The sequence below is a fragment of the Podarcis cretensis genome (genome assembly GCF_951804945.1).
Source record: "Podarcis cretensis genome assembly, chromosome: 17".
NCBI lineage: Eukaryota > Metazoa > Chordata > Lepidosauria > Squamata > Lacertidae > Podarcis > Podarcis cretensis.
Window position 1 is genome coordinate 26,667,422 of NC_137187.1, and position 26,890 is coordinate 26,694,311.

At 41.2% G+C, this 26,890-nt stretch overlaps 1 protein-coding gene across 9 annotated transcripts in view; it reads right to left on the reverse strand.

The window, feature by feature from the left end:
• Nucleotides 1–2,000: 2,000 nt before the first annotated feature.
• Nucleotides 2,001–26,890, reverse strand: part of BNC2 (basonuclin zinc finger protein 2) — a 416,653-nt gene continuing 391,763 nt past the window's right edge. For 5 of the 9 annotated variants that reach the window (XM_079959195.1, XM_079959198.1, XM_079959196.1 and 2 more), the window contains one exon: nt 2,001–5,722. In XM_079959195.1, coding sequence (XP_079815321.1) covers nt 5,062–5,722 — 661 coding nt within the window. In that variant the 3' untranslated portion in view covers nt 2,001–5,061. Of the gene's footprint in view, nt 5,723–8,523; nt 8,555–15,879; nt 15,924–23,075; nt 23,148–25,576; nt 26,543–26,890 lie in introns of those variants that run through there. The other 4 variants (XM_079959199.1, XM_079959201.1, XR_013834311.1 and 1 more) reach the window with 4 other exon arrangements.

The window sequence follows — 26,890 nt, forward strand, 5'->3', positions numbered from 1 at the left end:
AGGCAGAAGTTGAACCAATACAAAAAGATTTTGCAGAACGAAGTTGATAAAACAAAGGATGTGTCAGGAGATAATGTTCTTTCAGGAAACAGTTAACTCATTAATAATTATACTAAATCTAGTGGATGTTTCAGGCTTCTAACAGGGTCATAAACACACAGCTTCTTTTAAATGCTGGTTGCTTAATTCAATTACTGCTCTTCCGTTAGGTGTTGCAGGTTTCTAAACTAGATGGTAAATGCTCAGCTTCTTTCCACTTACTACGGTATTTCACTTCACTTCGTTAACTTGGTTGCATAGGTGTTGCAGCTTAATACTTTAGTTCTTAAGCAAGGTGGTACTTTCTGTCAGATCAAATCAAAGCCGAATAAACATTTTGATTTGATTTGTCAGTTTTCCAGCCTTTTATCAACCACATTCCTGAGGCACTTCTAGCAGTATAGCAGGTCCAGGGGGTTCCCACACCCCTAACTGGTCTGGAAGTCTTCTCTTTCTCTCCTCTCCTGACTGATATGAAACCCAAGGAGACAATCTCCTCACAGCGTTTACTTCTCCTGCTCAAACTCAAGCCTTCCCGTTAACTCCTCTCTGAATATTCTCTCCCAAAACGCTACACACAGTCTTCAAATCTAAGCTCAGAAACTCCTTTCTCTAGCTGTAGATACTTTCCTCAGAGTGGGTGTTACACACAGACCAGAGCCAACTCTCCTGTCCCTCCTGCTCTCTCTCTAAGCATCTCCCTATCTGAACCCTCTCTCAGAAACGGATCCTTTTATTCTCCCTCCGAAAGTGCTGGCTCCACCCCACTCTGACTACCTGTTTTGGTAACCCATCAGACAGAGGCTCCAGCCCTCTGGTGAAAGGCCCTGCATCACAAGACATTGGTCTAGCTTAGCTGTCCATCACAGGTGACTTATTTGGGATTACCCGGTGCCTACTTGCTGAGTTGGGACGTGGGTGGTGCTGTGGGTTAAACCACAGAGCCTAGGACTTGCCGATCAAAAGGTCGGCGGTTCGAATCCCCGTGACGGGGTGAGCTCCTGTTGCTCGGTCCCTGCTCCTGCCAACCTAGCAGTTCGAAAGCATGTCAAAGTGCAAGTAGATAAATAGGTACCGCTCCGGCGGGAAGGTAAACGGTGTTTCTGTGCGCTGCTCTGGTTTGCCAGAAGTGGCTTAGTCATGCTGGCCACATGACCCGGAAGCTGTACACCGGCTCCCCCGGCCAATAAAGCGAGATGAGCGCTGCAACCCCAGAGTTGGCCACGACTGGACCTAATGTTCAGAGGTCCCTTTACCTTTACTTGCTGAGTTACACCAAGGAATCCCACTCTGTCTCCCTTACTTGGAAGTTGTTTTAGACCAAGTCAAGTCGTTAGTCCCTCTAGTTCATTATTGCCTACACTGTCTGGAAGTAACTCTCCAGGTGTTTCTCGCACCCGCTACCTGGAACTGAATCTGGAACCTTTTGCATGCAAAGCCCTTGAGATGATGGTGGTTCTTCTATACCGAGGCAGTGCATACACTGCATGGTTTCTTTAGTCTGGGGGGGCCTAGAGTGGCACTTGCTTCCAAAACGATGGCTTCATTTTTCAAGACGCACATTAGTTCTTCCGGCAGCATACAGTTTGGGAATCACCGCCTTAGGCAGAAGCCAGGCAGTTAAGTAATTTTAAACCATATTTATGTTTAGTGTGTGCAGCCTATCTCACCACAAGCTTCTCCCATACTTTCAAATGTTGGTAGGTATGAAAGAATGTTAATGCCTAAACCGTGTGTCTGTTTTTCTCTGATTCACTACAATTATCTACCATCCTGTTTCGTTTTGTGTAACAAACAGATGTTGCCTGTGCAACTCATTTGCTGAATAAGGCCTACTTGATGATGTTTAAGTTTCCAATCTAGTTTTACCAAAGCCATTTGACCTTTAGCAGAAACAAAAGTAAAATGAGAATGCAGAACAGTGATTTATTCAGGAAAGAATTATTTATATACCTCAAATATGTTTTTCATTAAAAACGATATTTATTTATACCATACATACTTCAAAAACAGTGTTGGGTTTTTTAATTTTTTAAAAAAATGTTCCTTAGATATCATTTAGCCATTTTTTAAGGTTTGTTTTGCCTTTTTCAACATGTCTTCTCACTTGGTTCCTAATAGCTGGGCAGAGGGCAGGGTTTGAAGAGACAGTGCAGTACAGATAACACTACAAAAGTTAATTTGTTTGGGAAGAACAAACCTTTACTTTTCTATGTTCCCTTTCACAAGCATACCGTACATACGTAGCATAAAACAAAACAAAGCATCTCTCCATTTAATTTTTATAAACAAAAGTAATTAAGACTTTGGAAAAAAGACAAAGCACAAATGAAAAAAAAATCAAGTCAGCAAAAATTGTGGAGGTTTTTGATGTAAACATATTTTTTTGACATACTGGTCGGTAACACTTTTAAAACAGTCTGTAGGAAATCTGTAAATAATGTCAGAAGTTGTGTCCACTATTTGAAAACAAAGAAATATGGCCTAAGATAAGGCATTTCAATTAATAAAGACATCTTTTTCTTTTTTACACACACATGGAGATACTGCAACTAGTATTTATATTTTTGTTTTAGGAGAAAAAAAGTACTGTAGCATATACTGCTTCCAAACAAGGAAAAGTTAGACAAGCCTAAGTCCCAATGAAAGGATAGGGTTTAGTTCAGTTGAGACTAACATCTTCCTGTTGGTTCAAATGAGACTCAGCCACAACTAACTAGAGGTGGATGAGGGCCAAGGAAGACGGGGAATCTATTTAACTGGAATAGTTTCCGCTAGTAAAATTAAGACTGGATTGCTAATGCCAATTTGCAATGAACAGTGGTTGAAATTGCACAACAGAGTCAACTTGGAAGCTGAAAGCAACCCAAGTATTTCTGGTTTCGCAGTTACAAGAGAAATGTTCTAGGAAAGAAAAGCACTCTCTTTGAGTTAGCAATGTACTGTGTGCGGAAAAATTCCTTGTGTATTCTTTTTTTTAAAAAAAAAAAAGAGAAAAGATCTGTTATATGACACACACCATAATGGTCTTGGCTGTAGGCTGAGCTTAAGTAAATATCATCATTCAGTCAGTATGCTGTGGTAACGCAGGCTGCCAGTGCGGTTTGCCATGCTCAGACAACACATGTAAACACCAGAAACAAAAAGAAGAAGAAGAAGAAAAGATTTGGTGAGCAGCTTCTCCCTGTCTTCCTCAATCATTGGCCTCTCCTCTAACACACTCTTTCCCAACTCTACTGTAATTGTTCTCTGACAAATCATGTTGGGAAAGTACAAAAGATGAAAACATGAATTTTCGGTTTGGGTCCCTCCCTATACGCAGCCACCAGCTTCCGATTTCTCCAAAGGGGAAGTTACCCAATCTAATGAATGGCACACCGTTTCCAAGCTTTAAGTGCTTGTGCCATTAATGGCTTTCGATTGCTTCTATTAAAAAAAAGAAAAACCATGCCTTGATCATACCTCGGCACTTTCCAGTGCACACCAGACAACTTTGCAGAGGTTAGAATTGTTTTTCATTTTCATGCAACTAAAGCCCAAGTCTTCAGTAGAGAACACATAAATTCATTTCAGGAATTCGGATTTGGCCCTTAAGTTACTGTGACCTCCTTCTAAGCTACTACAGATCAAAAGTAAGTCCCAGACAATTGAACTGGACAATTTCAACTGGAAGCCCATCCTTTCTCAGTTGAAGAAATGTCTCACACTGCGAAGCCATGCCTTTCTTGTCTATAAACCTACAGACTCACTTGTGGATAATATTTAGAACCTGAGAAGGACATTCATGTGTATTCTCTCATTGCTCCCAAATTCCTAGGATATTTTTCCCCGCAGGCCACAGCAGCTGATTATATTTTGGTTACTGAAAACTTGTGCAAAGTTGGCAGTTTCGTGTTAACATTTAACACTTTTATTTTTTATTTTATTTGTTCGGCATTCTCGCCCCATACTGACCGGACCACTTCTAACAAAGTGTTAATTCTTTCCTTTCTTTTTTTCTTAATCAATAAGACACTGAAAGTATGGCAATACTTTTTAAGGGAAAAAAGGGTATGGATATTATTACACATCCCCACATTGTGTAAGAAAAAAGTGCATGACTGGATTTATGTAATAGTAACAAGACCAAAAAAAAAAAAAAATCCCTTAAAAAAAAACTATATCAGATCAGGTGCTCTAAAGCATGCCAGCACCTCCTCATTAAGCATCTCTAGCAGGTAGTTAAAAAACAAGACCTTGTGTTTTCTTCTTTTTTTCTTTTTTCTAAATGTGCACTGAAGCTAATATAAATGAACAGAGCTAGCCAGCAAACTATTCTCCCCCCCTTCCCCGCATATCTAACAGCTGGATGTAAATGTAAAACCGAACCGAACAAAAAACAACCCCCCCAAATAAAAATAAAACAAAAAGTTAACCACCATCAATACAATTGTTTTACATGATAGGCCCTTCAAGGCTCAATATATACAAGTGTAACAGCCATGTGTAGTTGATGGTCCTCTCAAAGGTTTAACATACACAAAAGACAATTGTACTTGTTCTTTCCCCCCCTCCCCTCTCTCTGCAGTGCTGTGTTTCCTTGTGCCCCCCCTCCCCTGCATTTCTCCCCTTCCTCAATATTGCAGGCGACAGTCAAAGGTAAAAGAAACAGTCTCTTTGGAGATGACCACGGGTTTTATAACAAAAGTGGGGCTTCAAAATGCAAGTTTGTTCGTGTTCGTGTGTGTGTACGTTCGTTTGTTCTCTTTGAAGCAGTGGAAATTTCCTCCCAGGTTAAACTTACTACCCCAACCCACACAAAATAAAAACAGACAAACAAGAAAAGGGGAAAAAAATAGAAAAAGGAAAAGGGGAAAAAAAAGCACCTGGTGTTTGTTTTTTTCTGTTTTGTTAAAAAAGAAAAAAAAGATATATATTTATATTTATATTTATATATATTTATATAATAGTCTGTAAATGGCAGTTCAAAGTAGAGGAAACCCTCTGCGAGAGCTACTGGCGTTGGCCACGTCCATCTTTGAACTAGTCTAGTGAAGCGAAGGGAATGTTTTTATGCAGGTTTGGGTTCTGACTGTGCCGGTTCCGGCTGCGGACAGAAGAAAACATCATGTTGCACCCAGGGATTTTGCACTTGTGCATCTCCCGCAGGTGCACAGTCTTGTAATGCACCCTGAGAGTCCCCTTGTTGCTGTACATTTTGTGGCAAATGTTACACACGATCCCCCCGTTGCTCATGGAAACGCTGTTGAACATGAGGGAGCCCGGGACTTCGGCGCCCACGCCAACCCCTAAGGCCGGGGGGTCCGCCTTGTGTGACGACTCCCCACTGTCACTTGCGCCATCCACGTCATCAAGGAGAATCCCCTCGTCGCTCCCCGCGTCGGATTCTCTGGAGGAATGGATGCTACTGCTAGACTGGATGCTGGAGGTGGTGCTGAGGTCTAGCACCATGTATTCTTCTGACATGCCCCTTCCGTACCCGTTCAGGTGGGAGTCCTCAGTACCTGCCGGGGAGGAGGTGTCTTCCCGTATGTCAAAGCCCATCTGATGCGGGGCGCCATAGATCTTCATCAAAAACTCGTCGCGGAGGTCTTTGCTAAGCGAGGGCTGCGAAGTGTCCAGGCCCATGTCATCCAGTTCTTTGGTCAACAGTTTACGGTGCAGGTTTATGTTAGCACTGTGTCTAGGAAAGGAATAGGAAGAGGGAGCGGGGAGGGAGAATAAAACAACACACCGTATCGCTGATTACATTTGTAACGCAAAACTTGCAGGTCAAAACATAAGTTAGCAAGATGGGGATTTTCATGCAATCCTACTTCTATTGCCTCTTCTCTCGGAAATCCAGGCATTACTATAATGGACACAAATGCTGGGCAAAAATGCTACAAATCCACGCTAGCCTGGTCTCTGCCCCACCCCATTTAGGATTACAAGGAACTTCAGCTATTCAGCAACGTACCCTGTTTTGGTTTTTGACCAACAGATTACTGCAGCTCTTACAAAAGGAGCCTCTTTCAAAAAGAACTAGGCAAGAGGGAGAGAAATCAGTAGAATCTCTTTCTATATATACACAACATTGGAGCTGCTGGTTATAGATTGGGATTGTAATCAAAAAGACCAGTATAAACTGGAGAGACTCTGTAAGAAGTTAGGCTAGTTTTATCTTTTTCCCCAATAATGAGGGGGGACCTTAAATGTTTCTGGGCAAGACCAATCTTAAATGGAATAAAACTGAAATCTTTGAATGGATAAGGTCTTTTGAGCCTGATTCAACAAGTGTTTAATATAATCCTTGCTTAGGGCTACCACAGATTCCAGTCAGGCATTTTGGCTTAAAAGTTACGCGTGCAATGAAATTTGGGGCTGCAAGAGTAACTGAAAAACTAAATCCATGTTGAGTGGAATGCCTTATAAGAGGAGTTGTTGTTTTTAAATAGTAGTGGAAGAATGTATGATTCTGTGCAACTTAAAACTGAGCCATGTCCACACAAATTGGGCCTTATTATATTGATTTGCATGATCGTTTCAATGCCCTTATTATGTTTATTTAAATCCATTGATTTCTCCTCTCCCTCCCACCCCAGAAAATCCTCAGGGTTTGGGCAGAAAACAATAAATGAAAAGTGGAATATGCAAATTCATTACTGAAACTTATTGTTTTAAATTCCATAGATTATTTGTCACTGTCTGCAAAGCAAGTTTGGAGACCTGTAACAGACAGCATGGGCCACAATACATCTCTCATTATGGGCTCAATTAATTGCCAGGTTTACATATCTTCCTGTTTCCAGGTGTCATTTGGCAAAAAGCAATTGGGAGGGCTACAAGGTTACTGAATACCTTGAAGAGCATGAGTTTGCAGGCTGTCAGGGTCACTCAACATGCACAGCCAAGAGGAACAATGATACTTTATTATATGCAGCCAGTAAAGGCTGAGGAGGTGGGGTTCCTTGAGCTTGGCACTGTCACAATGTGAACCCACAAACTTTTGCTCCGGCTGACAGCCCCAAAAGTAGAGGCAGGCACACTCAACATTTCAGTTGTGCATTTACACAAAGCAGATGCCCAGCTGAAAAATTGGAGTGGGGTGGGGGAAAGATGTCCTAAAATAAAAAAAAAATAAGAAGACTTTCAAATCCAGTTATAGTTGCACACTACAGCAGTGGCGTAGCATGGGTTGTCAGCACCCGGGGCAAGGCAAGTAATTTGCACCCCCTAACCCGTGGATTTGCGCCCCCTAACCTGTGGATTTGCGCCCCCTAACCCTAACCCCCAGATGTTGCGCCTGGTGCGGCCGGCCCGCCCTGCACCCCCCACGCTACGCCACTGCACTACAGTGTGTTCCGGGGGATGCGGGTGGCACTGTAGGTTGAACCACAGAGCCTAGGACTTGCCAATCAGAAGGTCGGCGGTTCGAATCCCCGCCACGGGGTGAGCTCCCGTTGCTCAGTCCCTGCTCCTGCCAACCTAGCAGTTCGAAAGCACGTCAAAGTGCAAGTAGATAAATAGGTACCACTCTGGAGGGAAGGTAAACGGCATTTCTGTGCGCTGCTCTGGTTTGCCAGAAGTGGCTTAGCCATGCTGGCCACATGACCCGGAAGCTGTACGCCGGCTCCCTCGGCCAATAAAACGAGATGAGCGCCGCAACCCCAGAGTCGGTCACGACTGGACCTAATGGTCAGGGGTCCCTTTACCCTTCACCGTGTGTTCCTGTCTAAGGAAGTGGTGGGCAATGTGCTTTGCTATGTGGGTGGAAATGCTTGCCCTCGTTCTCTGCTTGCAGTTCAAATGGGGGCTGTGCTGGGTGCCGGCTGCTCAAATGTGCATTGTAAGGCAAGATGCACATCTGGGTGCAATCTGGGTGTGTGGCTCCCAATCTAACAAAGCCAACTGTTTCCGCACATGGATGCGCCTTCCAAATTTGTGTGACTTAAGTGTAGAAAACCCAAGATGACAATGCAAGATTTCTTTGTCATTTGAACGTCATTGGTTCAAATAGGAGATTCGCCGAGAGACTTTCTCTCAACCAGCTGGGCTCCCAAAAGGAGTAGAATAACCCAAGTGTGCATTATAGTGGGCTGGGAGGGTGTAGAATTATGTAAACTTAATTTTCCATATCTATTTACATGATTCATCATATATTGTCATAACTCATTTACCTTATTAAATATAGCAAAGTAGGATAACAACCTACTTTTCCCTTTGACAGAAGGCAGGTGGCTGTTCCTGGTTTAAGGATGATTGATAATTGAGGGGATGTAAATTTGGGTCCCATAGGAGCTCCCTCCATGGAGAAGAACTAGCGAGAAATATGTCTGATATTTTTTTGGGGGGGGGGAAGGAGAGATGCAAGGCATATACTGTCCGTTCATTCCCAACGAGACAGCGATCCTTTCACAGAAACTATTGTACTACTGTTTCTTTCTAAGCACACAAGTGTGTTACACATGTACCCCACACTGCGCTTACGAAGGCTGAGCTTACCTTGTGATAAGATCAGCTTTCTAATCTTTTGCTAAATCGAGATCACAAAAGAAAGAGGGAGACAGTGAGAGAAATAGAAAGAAGGAGACAAGAGAGAGAGAGAAAGAGAAAGAGAGAAAGAGAACAAATTCACATTCCAATCCAGTCACATCTGGCTTTAAAAAAAAAGGGAAAAAAAGAAAAGAGAATCTTAAAACAATAAAATACAGGCTAAAAATGCTTCGGCCATGAGATCATTTTCTGTCACCCATCATCTCACTTACACTGTTGTCCTGATGGTTACCGGACCAACTGCACAATCTAAAACCATAAATCAAATCAGACACAGGCAAATTCACATCATCCACAGATTTGTTCTGAACAGATGCATGCTGTATTCACATCCATGAATGATAAATAAACAGGAAAAAAGGCCGTACAGGCTCCTAGACAGAATTATTTCTTGCCCATTCTAGTGTCAGATGGCAAATTATTCAAAGGGAAAGTTTCTAAGCAAAATACAGGAAGCACTTAGCTGTGAAGGCCTGCATGTTAACAAGCTGCAGTTGTTTTTGCGAGTTATTGCACATGTGTAACAGTGCTATTGAGATTCATGGTCCAGTTACTGACACCAAGAAACCGTATCTAGGATGTCTGCTTGCTTCCCTGACTGCATCTTACAAGCAAGCAGAAACATGTGGCAGCTTTGGCTGTGGCAGTTGTGGTTGTTCCATGAACAAGCTATCTGAGGGCAGGAGCTTGCCATGCCACTGCCAACTCTCATGGCAAAAACAAACAGGAGCACATAGTCAGCTATTGCACTTGAGCAACTCCCTCTTTTAAATGTGTGCATCCTGCCCTCTCTCTGAGGAGTTCCCGGTGGCAGCATTTTAGTCTCACGACTAGGGTTGCCAGAACACACTGCAGAGAACATGCATGTAGTTTCTCCCTCCAATTATCTCCCAGTCTCGACACACACCTGCCTGTTCTAAGAAGCAGGGATCCAGGTGTGCCATGGAGCCATAGGGTTGGTAAACAATGGGACTGGGTTAGGAATGGGCGAGAGATGGCTGCCCAGTCTTCTGATTCATGTAGAGCTACACGCACACTTTCTGGGATGCAACCCAGCAATCCTAATGGCAGCAGCCCACGGTGGTCATTTAGAGGGAGGGAGTCTGACATGCCTAAGTAAGGCCAACTACCAGTGCCGGATTTACGTATAAGCGAAACAAGCTATAGCTTAGCCCCCCCCCCAAAAAAAAAAATAAAGAAAAAATTGTCACTGCCACTGTGTTTGCATTATTAAGTTTGTTATGAATAATAAAAAAACATTTTAAGTTAGAGCTTAATAATTACCGTATTTTTTGCTCTATAAGACTCACTTTTTCCCTCCTAAAAAGTAAGGGGAAATGTGTGTGCGTCTTATGGAGTGAATGCAGGCTGCGCAGCTATCCCAGAAGCCAGAACAGCAAGAGGGATTGCTGCTTTCACTGCGCAGCGATCCCTCTTGCTGTTCTGGCTTCTGAGATTCAGAATATTTTTTTTCTTGTTTTCCTCCTCCAAAAACTAGGTGCGTCTTGTGGTTTGGTGCGTCTTATAGAGCGAAAAATACGGCGCTTCACTATTAATATACTTCTTAATTGTATTTCAGTTCAAAAATTACTTTGATAAAATACGTATTTTGTTATGTGCAAATGGCTTTAGATACCTATTAGGTCCATAAATTACCATATAGCATATATTCAACACAGCGACAAATTGTTGTGCACAAAGGACAGCTGGACATATAAAGGGCCCCATTCCTTCAGTAGCTGAGGGCTTCATCAAACCGAAATCCGGCCCTGCCAACTACTGAACTACGTAACTATGCAGATAATTGAACTAGGGGGGTTTCTGACATCCAAACCCACCAGGCTGTTCACTGCACTGTACTGGGCTGGCCTTGCCTTTATGTAGAGCAGCCTAACAGCATGGCACTGAGTTGAACTTAGGCTTATCTTTTCCCAATTTCCCCCATGCCCCACTAAAATATACTACAAGCTGAGTTTTGTGTAAATGTAGCTAGGAAGTACCAAGCCTGTCATTTTTCTCTTGCTTTGTTCCTTGGTTTCCTGCTAGAACAGCCAGATTTGTCATGCAAATAGCATCAGGGTTTACTGAATGCAATACAATGCAAAGAAATATTAATATTGTTTCACCCTCTTCTCCAAGCGAAAGTTGCTTTCCTGATTGGTGACCTGTTAAAAGTTGCAGCTGGTTTCAGCTATCAATAGGAAACGATGCCATATCCATTCACTTATCATTTATAGCAGTAGCTATCAGTAATCTCATTAAACTTATGTACTGGCCGTTAATGTCTGTCAGGCAAATGATGTGCAGAAATGTGTGGACAAGTTCTGGCACTTTCGTCGACAAAGTCCCTTATCCGTTTGTCAGCAGTACCATTGGCTTCTCCTAATATAATTACATTGACTTTTATTCAATTAAGTGCCATTCCTACCTTTAAAAAAAAAAAAACTTGCTTTATCAATTGATTCAGGTGTAATGCAATAATAAAGATGAACTCATTGCAGTGCATTAGCCCTGCTGTTCATAACTTCTGAACATGGGTTCATTCATAGCAGTCGATTTCCATTATGCAACCACAGTTCAAAAGAATTGATTCTGTTACATTCATTTCTTAATCTATATTACTTATGTTGGAGAATCCTCTCCAAGATCATGCGAAAATATAACCGGATACCTTGTGTTTGTGTGTGTTAGTGGGGGGCATACTATTATTCATTTGGATTTTTTTTAAAAAAAACATTTTCAGATTAGTAGCGAAATCATGGAGTTCAAAGATACATTAGGACAGGGGATGCTTTATTCAAATGTAAAGAAATGTTCAGAGAGTTGTCGTGTTACAGGCCTGGAGCTACTGGGCTGGGTGGCTGCAGCGCAGATATGCTAGTATTATACTCAAATGTTCAGTGATAAGTGCATGATAAGTACATTCAACAGGGACAGGGTGCATGTTGAATACTTAAAAGGCTAAGCGCTTTAAATCTAGCTTCAGCCCTAAGGCTGACCATTTCTACCTTACATCTGGAGATATGTAAAATCTTCCTGGGAAATGCTACTACTCTTACAGAAGTTCATCAAATGTTGCACCAGAGGGCAGACATCTAAAATTACTTTCTTTAGGCAAAAATCAGACAGCTTAAAAGTGTCAGAATTGTCCTAAGAAATGTCATCAGTCTTACAAAACCTCTTTTGGCTTCTCTGCCCATCCCAATTATCTTTTAATTTCACTTTAGGTAAAAAAAATCTGGTGAAAAAATCTTACTTAGTTCTTTCCTCTTCAGGCATGCGGAAACACCTGTAGGGAAGTTCTGCTTCTAAATGTCCATAAAATGGGAGATGGATTAATTTGTCAGTTTGGGTCAGTTTGGTTTCATATACACTTTCATGCAATTTTCTCCTAATACGCACATTTTAACTTTGCAGTTTTGTATGATGTGCATATTTTTGAAAGCAATTCCCCCCCTCTAATGTGCTGATCTTTAGGTGTTATGTTCACTGATGTATATGCATTTTGTGTGTGCACTTTTTCATAATGTGTACATTTCCAATGCATTTTCTGTTTAAAAATGCATTGCAAAATTCAGAGAAATACATTTCCAAGAATCGCTGCATTTTTTAAACAAATAAAACCACACTCACTGCAATGCAATACATGATTTTTAAAAAAGATAAAGAGCATATGGATGACACGGCTTACTTCTTACTGTGTACACAACGAAGGCAATACTATATTATTTCCCCCAATTATTATTATTCTGTCGCACTTCCAGTTTGGTTTGTGCAATGGTATGAGAATTGAATTAAGTAGGCTCACATTGAAATGTGAACTGAACAAATTTCTCCCCCACTGGTACGTTAAATATATTTTAAAGCTTTTCCTTAAATATCAGAGAACATCAAAGAAAGATGGTCAAACATTTTCTGCCTTTTATAAAGCTTTCACTTTGGCCTTTCTTCAGCCATATGACCTACAATTCTTACTGATTTTGACAACTGGTTACATCATATTTATTGTGTGAAATAAGTAAAATGATTGAGCTTATTCCCCCCCCCCCCGGCTTTGGAACTGTGTGTGAGATCCTCCCCCCAATGATAGCCAATATAAACAGTCTATGAAAAAATGTTCCCTGCTGCAGCCCCACTGAATTAACTGTGACAGGCTCCAATGCAGGAGAAATGAGTCCATCTAACTCAGGCATAGGCAAACGCGGCCCTCCAGATGTTTTGGGACTACAACTCCCATCCTCCCTAGCTAACAGGACTAGTGGTCAGGGATGATGTGAGTTGTAGTCCCAAAACATCTGGAGGGCCGAGTTTGCCTATGCCTGATCTAACTAGATTATGCAATGGTTAAATGTCACCTAGCTACAGTACACCAAGTAAGTTATCCCAGAGCATGTCTGAAAGCACATATGCAAAACCTGTCTGGGTCTGGCCAGCACCTGGCTAGGAGACTGCCTGGGAACCATATGTATGTGGCCTTACGTCCCACAATGAAATAAAAGAAGGATATAAGATGATTAATAGAACCACAGAATTGCAGAGTTGGAAAGGGACCCAAGCATCATGTACTCCCAGGGGTGTCAACTAGTATAAAATATTGGAGGGACCCAGATAATCCCCACCCCACATAATCGATCACAAGACCTGGCACATACACACCATTTGAATGGCAATGTCCATCAACTTTGGGGGGAGGGGTTGGCTCCCTCAAATATTTTATTGGGGGGCCCAAAGGGACCATGGTCCCTAGCAGTTGGCTCCTGTTTCTACTCCTTCCCCCTACAATGCAGGAATCTGCTATACGATGGAAGGAATCTACTAGAGATTGTCAGCATCGTTACAAACACCAGTTCCAATAGTTCCATTGTCTTACATCCTTAGTGTCTATGAATTCAAAGCCTCTAAGAAGACTGGTGACTATAACATTTTCTGTACTGAGACTAACCTAGCCATTTCATCAAATCTTTTAATAATACAAGTGTTACAGAAAATGCCACAAATTGAGTGAATGTGACATCCACATATGGATTCTGACAATTTCAGATAAATTCATAAGTATCAGTAAATACATATATTTCTCCGAAGCTACCTCCTGACCCTAACCCCAACATACACCAAAGAGTGTTTGTCTGAAGGCTGCCGCTCACATTTAGCTGAGTATCGGTATATCTCTGAGATTTCAGATAGCTACAAAAATTGCCTGAGACTTTCAGCAGTCTCAAGAAGTTTCAGCTGCTTAAGAGGCCTTCTTTTTAAACAATCAAGCAATATATAATTTTTGCTAAATAAAGACGGACACCCAATTTCAGCTATTTATGGTACATATACACAATGCAAGCGTCGTGTATCAGCAGGGAGGGCAGATAAGGCTGGTTCCCCACTCTGTGAAACATTTTCATTCCTATGCTCCATGAAATGACTTCCTGGCACCTTTGCCCGCCCCCTCCTCTAACCAAACAACCAATAATCATTTGCCTTCCTCCACTCCGTTTGGCTGGCAAGGCCTTTCAAAAATCTCTTCTTCCAGAGGCTGTCCTTGGAAGTGTCTGATTCTTCAGCCCACAAGAGTAAACAAGGGAATAAAATACACTCCTAGGTAATTTTCCACTTTTATTAGTAAGAACCTTACTAAAGTACTCTTTCGATGTACTGCATGAAAGAAATTGACAGAGCACTATTATTTGCATTTAATGTTGATGTATTTAGGGATTTAATTTACCATATTTTTCACTCTATAAGACGCACCAGACCACAAGACGCACCTAGTTTTTGGAGGAGGAAAACAAGAAAAAAAATATTCTGAATCTCAGAAGCCAGAACAACAAGAGGGATCACTGCGCAGCGAAAGCAGCGATCTCTCTTGCTGTTCTGGCTTCTGGGATAGCTGCACAGCCTGCATTCGCTCCATAAGACGCACACATATTTTCCCTTCTTAGGAGGGAAAAAGTGAGTCTTATAGAGCAAAAAATACGGTAATTTTTTCTTATTTTGCCTTCTGTGAGTGTATCTACCCTGCATCTGAAGATGCATTCAAGGGGGCTGCATAACTGTGACTAGCTATGCAAAAGCCTTCATCTCCAAAAACGATCCTTTCTCTTTTTGGCATACAAACTCCAAGCACTACTGGAAGCAGTCGATGGTTCCGTCTATATGCATACAGAACTAATGGCATCCTGTTGTTGTTTTTTCCAAAAACAAAGTGATGGAGTTTTGTCTTTGCCTTGTTTATGCTTGTATGTTTACTTTGGCCTGAAATTCAAAACAAAGCTTAGCTTGTGGGAAAATGTGTAAGCCAAAGCTATGATCCACTGTGCATTTAAATATTCAACAGTCAGATGTTTTGTAGTGAGAGAGGCCCAAAGGGGAGGAGAATAATTACAGAATAGCCAGAAAATAATTTATGGTTGCCGAATACGATTCAAAGCAAGGGTGGCTAGCCCTGAGGCCCACCAAATGTTGTTGGACTGAAACACCAGCCTGGTCAATGGTCAGGGATGAAAGAAGTTGTAAGTCCAATAACATCTGGAGGGCCACAGGTTCCCTATCATTATTTTAAAGGTTAACAGTTGATTTAATGAAATTTAAAACCAAGACCGAGTGCTTATCAGGTAACCCAGTGCTTTGCATTCCTTGGCCAACACAATGAAAGATGGGTGCAGGTTGAATTTATACTGAATAATCTGGTACAATCTCCTTAGGTTTGCGCAAATGTAAGGGGGCTAGGGAGCCGCTTTTATTCCCAAAAGCTGAAAATCCAGGCAGGGAATTTCCACAAAGGTGTAAAAGATCCCTCCCTCAGCTACAGTCTTGCACGAAATCTAAATGGAAACATCAGAATGAACAATCTGTCTCAGTATGCAAATTTCCAAGAACAGATAAATCCTGATGTTTCCTTTAAACAGAAGGAAGCCCTCAACTCCTTTGACACGATTGTGAGCAAATATGGCATTCTGATTTTACCTAAAAACTGGAAACCAAATCTTTCTTATTTCCTAATCTTATCTTCCCAGCGCCACAGAAACTGCATTCCACCTTGCCTTTTCTTGCACTGAAAAATTGGGCTACCCACAGAGGCCTGAAGAGTATATCTTCATATTTTGCTGTGTGCATGCATCATCTGATGTGTCCAGAACTTTTGATGCTTAATGGTAGTTTTCCCCCCATTGCCAGCGTTTCAGAGCAGTGGCTGTAGACAGGGCACTACTTTGCTGCCCAGTGAAATGCAAAACATTCTACTCCAGCAGCACAAGCGACATTGGTTTCTAAAGCTTTTTTGATGAATTGCATAGAATCTGAGAAAATATTAACCTTTCATTGGAAGAAAATCCAAAAGGTAAAATACAGTTCAGCACCTATTAAAAAAAAAGAAAAGAAGAAGAAGAAGAAGAAGTAAAGAAGTGCTTATTAAATGCGGGAAATAAAGGACAAGCAAATTCTTGCAAATAAGACGCAGAGCCCCAGTCATTACCATCCCTTTCAATATGAAACAAATCATTCACACTGGTCACGAAGACAGCTCCCTCTCCACTCAAATTATTCACTTGAAGATAAGCTCTCACCAAACTCTTTAGGGGTTTAACTAATTTACTGCACAGATACAGCACGTCTGTTGTAATAACAGGTAGGATGTATTGGGGTCGACCATTTATCAGAATTAGACTTCTTTTCTCAATTCGCAGTGAATGATGCTGCCTCCACCGTTCCTCATTCTCAGAGCTTGCCATCCCCTTATGGCCCCTAATGTGGCAGGCAAACAAAATTGACAGTCTCATCTTGTCAACAAGGGGCGATTCTCCCGAGAAGCCACTTAACTTTGCAGAGGAAGCAATGTATTAATGTGCCTGTCCCAGGAATGTTAATCATCTTCAAGCTCCCTCTGACTTTGACATGAACAAAATCACCAAATTTGTTTACTAAATGAATCGTAATATGCTAATAAGAGAGCATGACATATATGGTAAAGCCAAACAGATGGTTTGTTTACCCCACTTTGCAACTTTATAAATGCTGTAACTCGGAAGATGTTAGCAAGAATTATTGGGCTGCTGGCAGGGGTGGCCAAGACTTTTGCATACAAAATGCAGAGCCAGAGTAAAAGGAAAAGCAATTTGTTATCACCAAGGAATGCACGCTTCTGCTGATACTGATATTATGATGTTTGGGCAGGTCATGCAAGGGGTTTTAGCGTGGATTTTTCTGTCTGCCATGTCATCTGCTAGTGCAGTTCTGTCACAGAAGCAAGACCTGAGAGTGCTGCACTCCAGAACAGCCTGGTAATTCAGTACATACCTGTTGAGGTGTTAAATGAGATGGCTCTTACGGTGTGAACAGAATTACATTTTTCCAACAGCTGCATGTGCTCACAAGCATCAAGGTCAAGGCACGTTCTAAATATATTACTATTGTTGTTCATTAAAAGATCAAAAGGCATTACAAACAAGAAGCACAACCACTGGCGTTAGTTGCCAGAGTTATTCAGGAGCACTCGTAAGTTTCATTGTGACACGTCAACCTCACGCTTTACCAGCTGCATGGATGCAAACTGGTCTAGAAAATTTAAACGAAAAGATCAACCAAAATTATCAACATTTATCCACCATTTTTTCTCAGATATAAAAGACAGCAGCGATTTAGGCAGGCCAGCTTCACTGACCTCATTGCTTGGTATGATCAGGCCTCTGCCATTATCTAGGTTTTTCATCTACACACAAAAGCTTCATACATACCTGTGGAATATAACTCCGGTGGCTTTTTTATAGGCTATCCACAAAAAGCAAAATTCCTTCTCAATGAATAACAACTTCCTGAGATTTATTTCTCGGAACATATTTTGAAGTGAGAGTGATTTTTAAAATGAAATATTTAATCCAAACTTCCTCATCCCCTTTCTTATCAGAACATCCAAGCAGGCATTTGTTACACTGTTTGGGAATCTCTGAACTGAGTCCAGTGCCACCTTGTTCACCGGTTGGTGAACGAATAATAAATAAATGGCCAAAATACCAGTCTTTGATATTTTTAAGTTGACTTGTCTGCCTATTGCAGTGGTATAACATTTATTATTTCGCTTAATTTATATACTGCTCAATTCCAAAATGAAAAGCAAAACCCTAAAAATGGTTTTGTGGTGCTGTATTGGAATGCCACTCACAATGTACTTGTGTTCCAACACATCACTTAGGCAAGTTCTGCAATCCCTCTTCCCCCATTCCAAAGGAGCAGGCTAGGGAAATATATAGGCTGTGATATATTTTGTGCCTTTTTTGTGTGTAAACAGCTCTGCTAGGAGCTCTGCTAAAGAGTCATATAGAAGATAAAAAGTATTATTTTATATTAGAAATAATAACAATAACCTCAGAAAAAAATAGATGGCGCGATGTCCCTGTGATGCTATGTGGCTATTTTGGTTCACTGTGGTGCAAATCCCTTTGAGTGATTACAATGTTCATGTAAGGCGACTAAAACATATAAAGTCTCCAGCATAACCTTGCTCCTAGCAGGCTTGGAGAATTTGCAGCACACTTTAGAATGCACTTTGAATTAAATGCTGGATATATGCAGAACTTTGAAAGGAAATGGTTGAACAGGAGACTGCTCACACATGTATGCCCATCAGTTGATTCTTCTCCCTTTTATGACTCACGGTGAAATGCATGAACTTCCTCTGCCGAAAAAGCACTTGTGTTGCAAGATGATATGACAAGGGGAACTGTGCTGCTTGATCGGGTGAACAGCACAGTTCAGCTTTCCATATCATATGATTGTAACATACATTTATGTGCTAAACTTTAGCCCACGAATGTAAGCTATTACTATATGCTACAGTCAAGGTGTGATGAACATGCATGCCTATCTGAGATAATGGCCTCCTGTTACAAACCAAAATGAGTATAATGGTAACAAGTTCTACAATATAATCCCCCTGAGTTAGGGGTGAAATTAAAGCTTGGAGAAATACTCCTAAAACTGACGTCATTTTCAGTTGGATAAGCTGGCATTGTGCTATGAGCTACTTGTTAATTTAGGATAAGGACCGTGGATAACACGTGGACTGCATTTGAAATGATGGAAGTCATATGGAATGTGGAAGTTGAGGGGAAGTGTGTGGAACAGGTCTTGGTGTTCCAATTTCTGGGAATGGAGTTGAGAGTTGACCTAACCTGGGGAGAAAACAGTAAAGACCTGATGAAGAGAGCACAGCAGAGGTTATATTTTCTGAGAATCCTCCAGAAAAATAATCTCTCAAAGGACCTGTTGATGGCATTTTACCATTGTACTGTTGAGAGTGTATTAACTTATGGTCTGTGTGTGAGGTTTGGGAGCTGCACGGCCAGGGAAAAAACAATGCTGTCCAGGGTTGTAAAGACTGCAGAGAGAATAATTGGGTGCACTCTTCCCACCTTGGATCAAATCTATGCTTCCAGGTGCCATAAGAAAGCTGCAGAGATAGCGCAGGATAGTGCACACCCCGGAAATGATCTCTTTCAGCTTCTGCCTTCTGGAAGAAGGTACTTGGTTATAAAGACTAGGACTAGCCACCTGAGAAACAACTTTCTATCCAAATGTGATTTTGGATTTAAAAGCATTGTAAGGTAGTTTCTATGGGAGTATATTGTATTTAATTATGGGGTATCAGAGTTTTTAGGGGGTTAACCAGGCTGGGATAGCTGGCTTGTTGGCTTTTGAATGTCTGATGTAGATTTTGTTGTTCTGTATGGGACAATGACAATAAATATTATCGTATAATGAAGTCAAGTGTTCTTGAATCAGAGTTACTTTGGCTTGGGTTCTAAGATAAACTGACTAAAAGAAGTTTGTGGGGAAATGTTCCCCTGGCAACTTTCCCCCATTGAAGGCACCTATACTCCCTGATATGGCTATCTACAGGATGGGGGGTGGCGGCTCCTGAACAATGCAGAATGTAATGTGGGGAAGAAGGAGGTGGGGAAACTTTCCTTCCATGACCTTCCTTATCTTAGTAAAGGTAAAGGTACCCCTGCCCGTACGGGCCAGTCTTGACAGACTCTGGGGTTGTGTGCCCATCTCACTTAAGAGGCCAGGGGCCAGCGCTGTCCGGAGACACTTCCGGGTCACGTGGCCAGCGTGACATCGCTGCTCTGGCCAGAGCCTTATCTTAGTATCCTACCTCAAATCTAGCTGATTTCCCCCACCTGCTACAGCTCCTCCCTAGTCCAAAGGTGTCTTGGACTACTGTTGGACGTTGACAGTATTTTAAACACACTGGGCTTGCTATAAGTGCCTTCTTGACTTTGTCTCTCTCTTACACACACACACACACACACACACACTGTTTCTTATTATATTTTTAGTAGTCGTCTAGCTGTGCTTCAATGGCTGATTACCACCACCAGGGTATCTGCACCAGCTCCAGATTAAAGTGCTGGAATCCCACGAAATTGTTCTGTACTAACTATTGCTATTGGTTATTAAATTCTGAGAGACATTTTTTTTTAAGAAAAACCTATCCACCGGAGGCCCAAGCAAAGAGGGAAGTATGAATTCAGCTTGGCTTCCAAGGATTACTTTACAGCAAGAATGGTGAGCAACCGTCCCAGCCTGGCGCTTATATATCTCATTTGAAACATCTACTCACTCCTGACCAACAAAGAAAATTTCAATAAAGAAGTTTTACCGGTTTAACAGCAGCAAGCTCCTGGGATTGTCAAAGTGCTAAGGCTTTTCCAAGGAGAGAAGGAATCAGCAGCTGAAATATAATTAACCTTCCATTCTCAATGCAAAACTGCCACACACACAGGAGCTCTGCGGTCTATTAGTGAAGTTATAACGGCCAACAGGCAGAAGGAAAATTGGTCAAAAGTTGGCGGCTGCTGTCATATTTTTAGAATTATGATTAATGACACTAATAATGCAGATGATTACTGATATGTGTATCTCCTGCAGTTTATCATATTGCTCTGGCTGCCTACGTCCACAATAAACACGGTGCTATCATTTACCTCTTTATTGAAGGCAATCCTTTCTCTGGTGAAGGAGCTCGCTCTAATTACTTTGTAATGTTTTATGTCTCGAGCATTTTGCAGCTCTGGACCCCAACAACTGCTTCATATCTACCATTGATTAATTACAGAAGGTTTAATCAAAATTTAGAACCTAATGTTGTCATTTATGAGCATCCTGCATTGCCAAGGTACTTAAGGTCTCATTCCAAGTACTGAGAGAGTGCTGGGTTCAAAATAAGTCCCACGAAGGCGCAAGGTGCCAAACACTTTTACCTCAGGTATTTTGAGTTTATTAGTCCTTCCTTGGTTGGCTTCTGTTTTAATTACCTATTGAACCCAACAGGCAAATACTCATTGACACCAGTATGTTTTGGAAGAGATGTGGTAAATGGAGGGTTATTTCCCTCCAGTTCCTAAACAACAGACATTTGGGCTCCTGGATTTTTATTTTTATTTGCCTTTAAATTGCTCTCATTTCTCCCCACTTCTGGGAAATGGGGTGGGGTGGGGTGAGGAGAGCAGTTGAGCTGGTCTCTCTTGGGTTTCCGTCAGAGCAAAAAGTTTTTTTGCAAATGACAGCACAGTTTTGAAGCGGTTAAACAAGTGAGGGGGGAAAAATTGCAGGGACAAATACATAAGTTTTTTTTAATGTGGATTTTTATGGCACTGTCATACAACCATTCACCGTTGAAGTTAAGTGTTTTTTTAATACCATTACTGAACTGCTGAAATGGATGCTAATATAGCTTGGAGTGCTAATGTCAAGTCCTGGTAATAAAAAAGACAGACTGCTGAATGAAATAATTTCAAGTAAAAAAAATAGAACAAAAGTGCTCTCGCTCTCCACTTTTATTGAATTGGGACTGACTGAGCCAATTGCTTTAGAAGTCTGTAAAACACAATTACTAGTGAGCCGAGTGACCCAGCTGTGCCCTCTTTGTGACGGTACAGGCTAAAAAGGCTGTAGAATTAGTGCTGCTTCTATATCTGGCGATCAGGGCTGTCCCCTCTACTAACAACCTGGCTCCTTTTCTCACTGTGTGATCGCTAATGGATCTTTGTCACCGATCAAGGGCCCAGCTAACCGATCCAACTTGTTCTTTTCCTTACTTGTATGAAACAAGATCGGTGGCTGTCAGTATATTTTTAAAAAATGGATTTAAAGATGACTTGTTCTTTTTAACCGTCAGAATACACAATGCAAAAAACATGACTTGAAATAACCAGGTATAAACATTAACTCTTTTCTCCTTTCTGCTTTTAGCTAAGATCTCTCAAGCTTAGACACCAGCCTGAGAGTTTTCCATAGGAAAGAAAGCAGATAAGAGAAAAGGGCTCAGCTGGAAAGCAGTTAATACAAGAAGTGAGGAACTCCATAAAGTAGAAGGCCTAGTATAACAGCATTTTATCCTGAATTTACAACTTGTGCTTCAAATCATACAATCTGACGCAAGAAGTTAAAATCTGGGAAGACTGCGAAAATTAATGAACTAACGCAACATTCTACCTAACTAAATCCTAGCCTGCTCACCTTCCTCTGTTTCACTCCTCAGAAACAAATACACATTTGCAATGCAACCTACGGATAGGTTTTTACAGTAAGACTAGTTTGGGCAAACGGAAAGCTTTTTGAAACCTTGCTTTCTTCTTCATATAGGCAGTAATAACTCTTCTTATGGGAGAAAGCTACATTTTAAAAAGCTGCCCTAGCTTCAGTCCTCGAAGAAAAGATTCTGGAAATCCCAGCAGCTTTGTTGGTGAAGTCAGAGCACAGTCTCAGATTCAGCAAGAAGGGCAGTACACAAGGTTCAACAACTTGTAAGCACAATTCTAGGACGCGGAGCCAGGCACAAGTGACTACATTGTCCCAAAGAGTGCGTGTGCTCTTCCTTTTCTGCTTTTAAAGAGTGGGATGGGACCAGTCATTTGCACAGTTCTTATTCTGGGCAAGAGGACTGTACTTGCAAAGGATTGCTCCGACCTGGGTGGGGGCTGTGTGCCCTTGGTGGCAAAATCTGTGTCCAAAATCTCTGCCTCTCCCTTAGTTGGCTTTGCCAGCTGCCTGTTCTGAGGCGGCAGATCAGGACCTAGCCAGCTAACTCCCCTTGTCTTATAGAGGTGCCCGGCCACAGGGGCACGGGACCCTCTTCTCCATCACCACCAGAGCTCCCTCCCCCAAAAAATCTCACAGCCCTCTTCCTCTTGACAGATCCAGCTCTTCCTGCCCCATTTCAGCTTGTGCCAGAGAGCCCACAAGAAAGCTGAATTATTACACAGTACAATAGGGATTGGTTTGTTTGTTGTTGTTTTAAAAAGGGCATTACCCCAAGTTATTTGTTATTCTGTATGTAACTGAGCTGCTGCTGTTACGTTACACTTCTGTATTTGTCTCATATTTAATATTTTGGTGTACAGTATGGTTTATTTCTGGTCTGTTGACCATAGCAAACCGTCGGCGATGATTTCATGATCAAAAAGGGCTTTAAAAGACAAACTTAAATGTGAAACGAGTTCCAAATTTACCTCACTTTTTGTGCTAAGGGAAGTTTTCTTTTAAACATTCATAGCGGAATATCTTTTTATAAATTCTTGTTCCTAGAAAACAGAAAAGAGATTGGTTTCAAATCTTGTGGATAGTGCTCACCACTGAAATGTCAACAAACAGGCTGCTATCTCCATCTCTATGATTCTTCTCTCAGACTGGTTTTGAAGATACTACAGCTCTATCCAATAATCTCTCTCTCTAATAGGGTAATAACTGCTACGGCACACTTCACTAAATGGTAAACTGCCAGGTAAATATTGAGTTTCTAAAAGCTGCCATAGCTGGCCTTAACTGCTAATTTTCTTTTTAAAAGGGAAAAGGGGGGTTGGGACAGATGATGCATTTGCAGAGCTAAAAACCAAGAGGAAAACAGTTCTTTGGAGCTACTTCTGGAAAAGCCACATAATGGCCATATGGTTCAGTCATACAAGAAATTCTCATCTGTAATAATGAGTGTGAAACACATGGATTCTGGTAAAGATTTCCTTCGTGCATGGCTTTGTTTAACAAGTGCTTTTAATCTGTCTCTTATCTCTGCTGACTGTCCTAATCTTTACAGGATAGCATATATTTAGACTTAGCAAAACCCCTCTTTTTTCACAATCCCCATTTCTTTCTTCTTCTGCACCAGCGTATATGGTCTTCATTATGTCTCAAGAAAGGCACCTGAAGCTCTCTGAGAAAAGCAATTAACGCCATGCTTTAGCTTAACTTTCCTGCAATATCAATTTATTTGACAGGGTTGCATTGTTTTAAAATTGCCTGGTTACAGTTAAATTGCATCTAGTTGTGGATTTAGATACTATTCTAACACTGCAAACACATACAGAACAATCAGCTTTTCTATCAACTTCATTATATCTCAGCATACCTTTGTGAAGACAATTGATTTCAGCCAACTTAAACACGCTGATATTTTTCCCCTTTCAAGGAGGTCGCCAGCTGCCTTTAAAGTGATAGTGCTTTACATTTTATATGACACTTTTAGTTGCAGTTAATAGTGCGCTTTAAAATATATATATGAATGTTACCTGAGAACAGTTTGCAAATGAGCAGCCATGTGATCAGGACAGTGTTCAAGGGGGACCAATGGGAAGTATCTAAGGAACTCATGTTCAACCAGAAATGCTTTTATTCAATAGAAACAGGGATTTGCCAAGGTCACTGGATGAAGAACTTTGTGCTGGATTTATTATTTGCCAGCCCTTGTAAAGTCTTGGTACCGTTGGGAGTCTAAAATTACAATGGGATTCATAGCCATTTTCAAACCAAGAGAGTTCTGAAAACGACAGTATAATGGTAGCAGTTGTAGTAATAATGGTAGACATTATGGTTGAACCTACTTCTGAATTCCCCCCCCCCATGAAGATAGCAATGAAGTTAACTGAGGAGGACATTAGTAAATAAAAAGAAAGTTTGGTCTGTATGGTAGATTCTCCAAGACAAGAAACTAGTTCCTAGGCCTGCAAAGCAGTGCACATTAACCAGTTGAATGGGCTACTAGTTAGGGCACCAACTGAAGTCCAGATATCTTTTTTTAAAGAAAGAAAAACACAATTTCACTAACTATTTAAAGTTGTCTGATGAAATGATTACCCAAAGAGCTATACACTATGTCTTCATCTACAGAGTTGGAAGCCACAGCCAACTGAAAATAGATTTAAGGCAACTACAAACTAGTATAAAGTACCTTCTTTTTTGTAGCTATGGGATCCCCAAATTGCGTACACTTCTTGGAAAAGCAATCTCAAAAAGTTTGCTTTATAAGTTTCCAAACGTAGCGGGATGATTGGGAAAAGGGGGGGAAGGTTGCTGTTGTGTTGAAGAGGTGATAACAGGAGGCAGGTAGCATGTTTTCACATCTTCACCTTTGTTGATAATGTATGCAGTGGCTCATCAGAGGTATTTGATGTTAATTTATTCAAGCACACCTGTACAGGGCTGGAAGTCAGGTAACTAGATGAGCAAGTTGTATATGCTTCCGCTTTCTTGATATAACCACCCAGAGGCCTATCTGCACACAAATTTAGTTCTGGAAACATCAGCAGGTTTTAATAAACCAAATACAGATGTCTTTCTCCATACAAATCAAGGAGTTTACAAGTTTAAATCTGGACTGATTTAACTAGCAACCTAATGGCAGAATCACACTTGGCACCAATAGTTGCCTCATATTTATTTATAAGTCACCCTGAGCAAATATTATTTTGTTTTTAAATTTATTCATGGGGCTCAATCACCTTTCCCACCTTGCAGACAAACACACATGCTTTTGGTTCTGCGAAAATTTAAAAACAAACTTCAACAATTAGCATCCTTCACTCAAAGAAAGGCAAAGCATAAAGTTCCTTTCTTTGCAACTTGGAGCTGTTGGAAGTGCATGTATTTTACATAAATTTAGGAAATAAAAAGTGAAGTAACATGAACTAACCAGACCCAAAGTAAAAAGAAAGAAAGAAAGATTTTCATTGCCAATTGCTGATAGCAATAGAAAATGGATATTAACTTTAGCAGGCCTTGGGCTGATTAAAAAAAAGAAAGAAAGGAGCAACTTTCATTCATTTTGAAGCCTGTCAATACAACTTGTGTCCCACCAAGGCAAATGTAGCCCACAAACCATGAAGTGTGGTCCTTCACCTGAAATCCCCCTGCAACTGCAGTCTCAAGCAGGAAATTAAAAACAGAGCTTCCCTGTGCTCCTTGTACCTTGAAGTGCACAGCTGATGGGCTACAAAGTTGTGTAGCTCTTCTTTAATACTAGGCAGGACTGAGTTCTTACAAGAGGGGAGACGCCTGACAGTTTGATCCAAAGGTTTTCGTCACCTGCCTATAGAGGGCATGGGGGAAATCACTGATCCCCATGGGTGAATTACACTGTCTTGGCCAAAGAGTATTCTAAATATGGTCGTCTTTCTGCATGCAGAATCCTCAAAAGGCAAAGGATAGGAGGGCTATAACAGTTCTATACTTCTTCCCCATCTGTCTGCCTAAAATGACATATCTTCCCATTTCTACTACTGCCCCACCCCCATGACCCTTCAATAAGCACGCTTCTAATAGGCAAGAAAGATTATCCTTCCAGGTTCCCTCTTTCATTTTCCATCGGGTTGTTCTATAGTTTTGAGACATTATCCTTTGCCACTGCTGATTGTCAATAAGGTTTCTGCTACCTTTTGACATGAGGGGAAAGGGCAGAAAGGCTAAAACTGAAGGTTGGGAAGAGAAATGCATTTGTTTATTTTTTGGAATGGAATAGTCCAGGGAAACGATTGACAGAAGATATAGCTTTGGAAAGATTCCATTTCAAACATCTTCGTCAATGGGTTCCCTTGCCTGCCTGATTCCAGAACTGGCAGAGGAGAGGGTAAAGGATGCTATGAATGATAGGCCCCATACCTTGATTGGTGGGAATTTGATTGTGCAGTTCCCAATGAACTAGCTGTTGCTGTGAGAAACAAAAATACTTCAAGTGAAATACTTAATCTCCGTATAACAATGAAGCCTCTTTTGTCATAGGAGAATACTACATTTTTAAAGAATGCTTCGTAGAACCTCCATTCCTTGGTTCTTCCTTGCAGAGTGACAACTGTTTGAAACGGCATCATTAAAGGACACTTCATAAGCTGGCGAGTTTACCAGAGTATTTAAAAGAATACTCAGTATTATTTCCATGAAGGTGCTCAGTCAAACACCGTCTTAAATATGGTGTTAAAATGTGACATTCTTCATGTGCACATTAGGCTGGTTGTTTCACATTTCTGGTACAGCAATTAGTGCTGAAATGGCTATAATT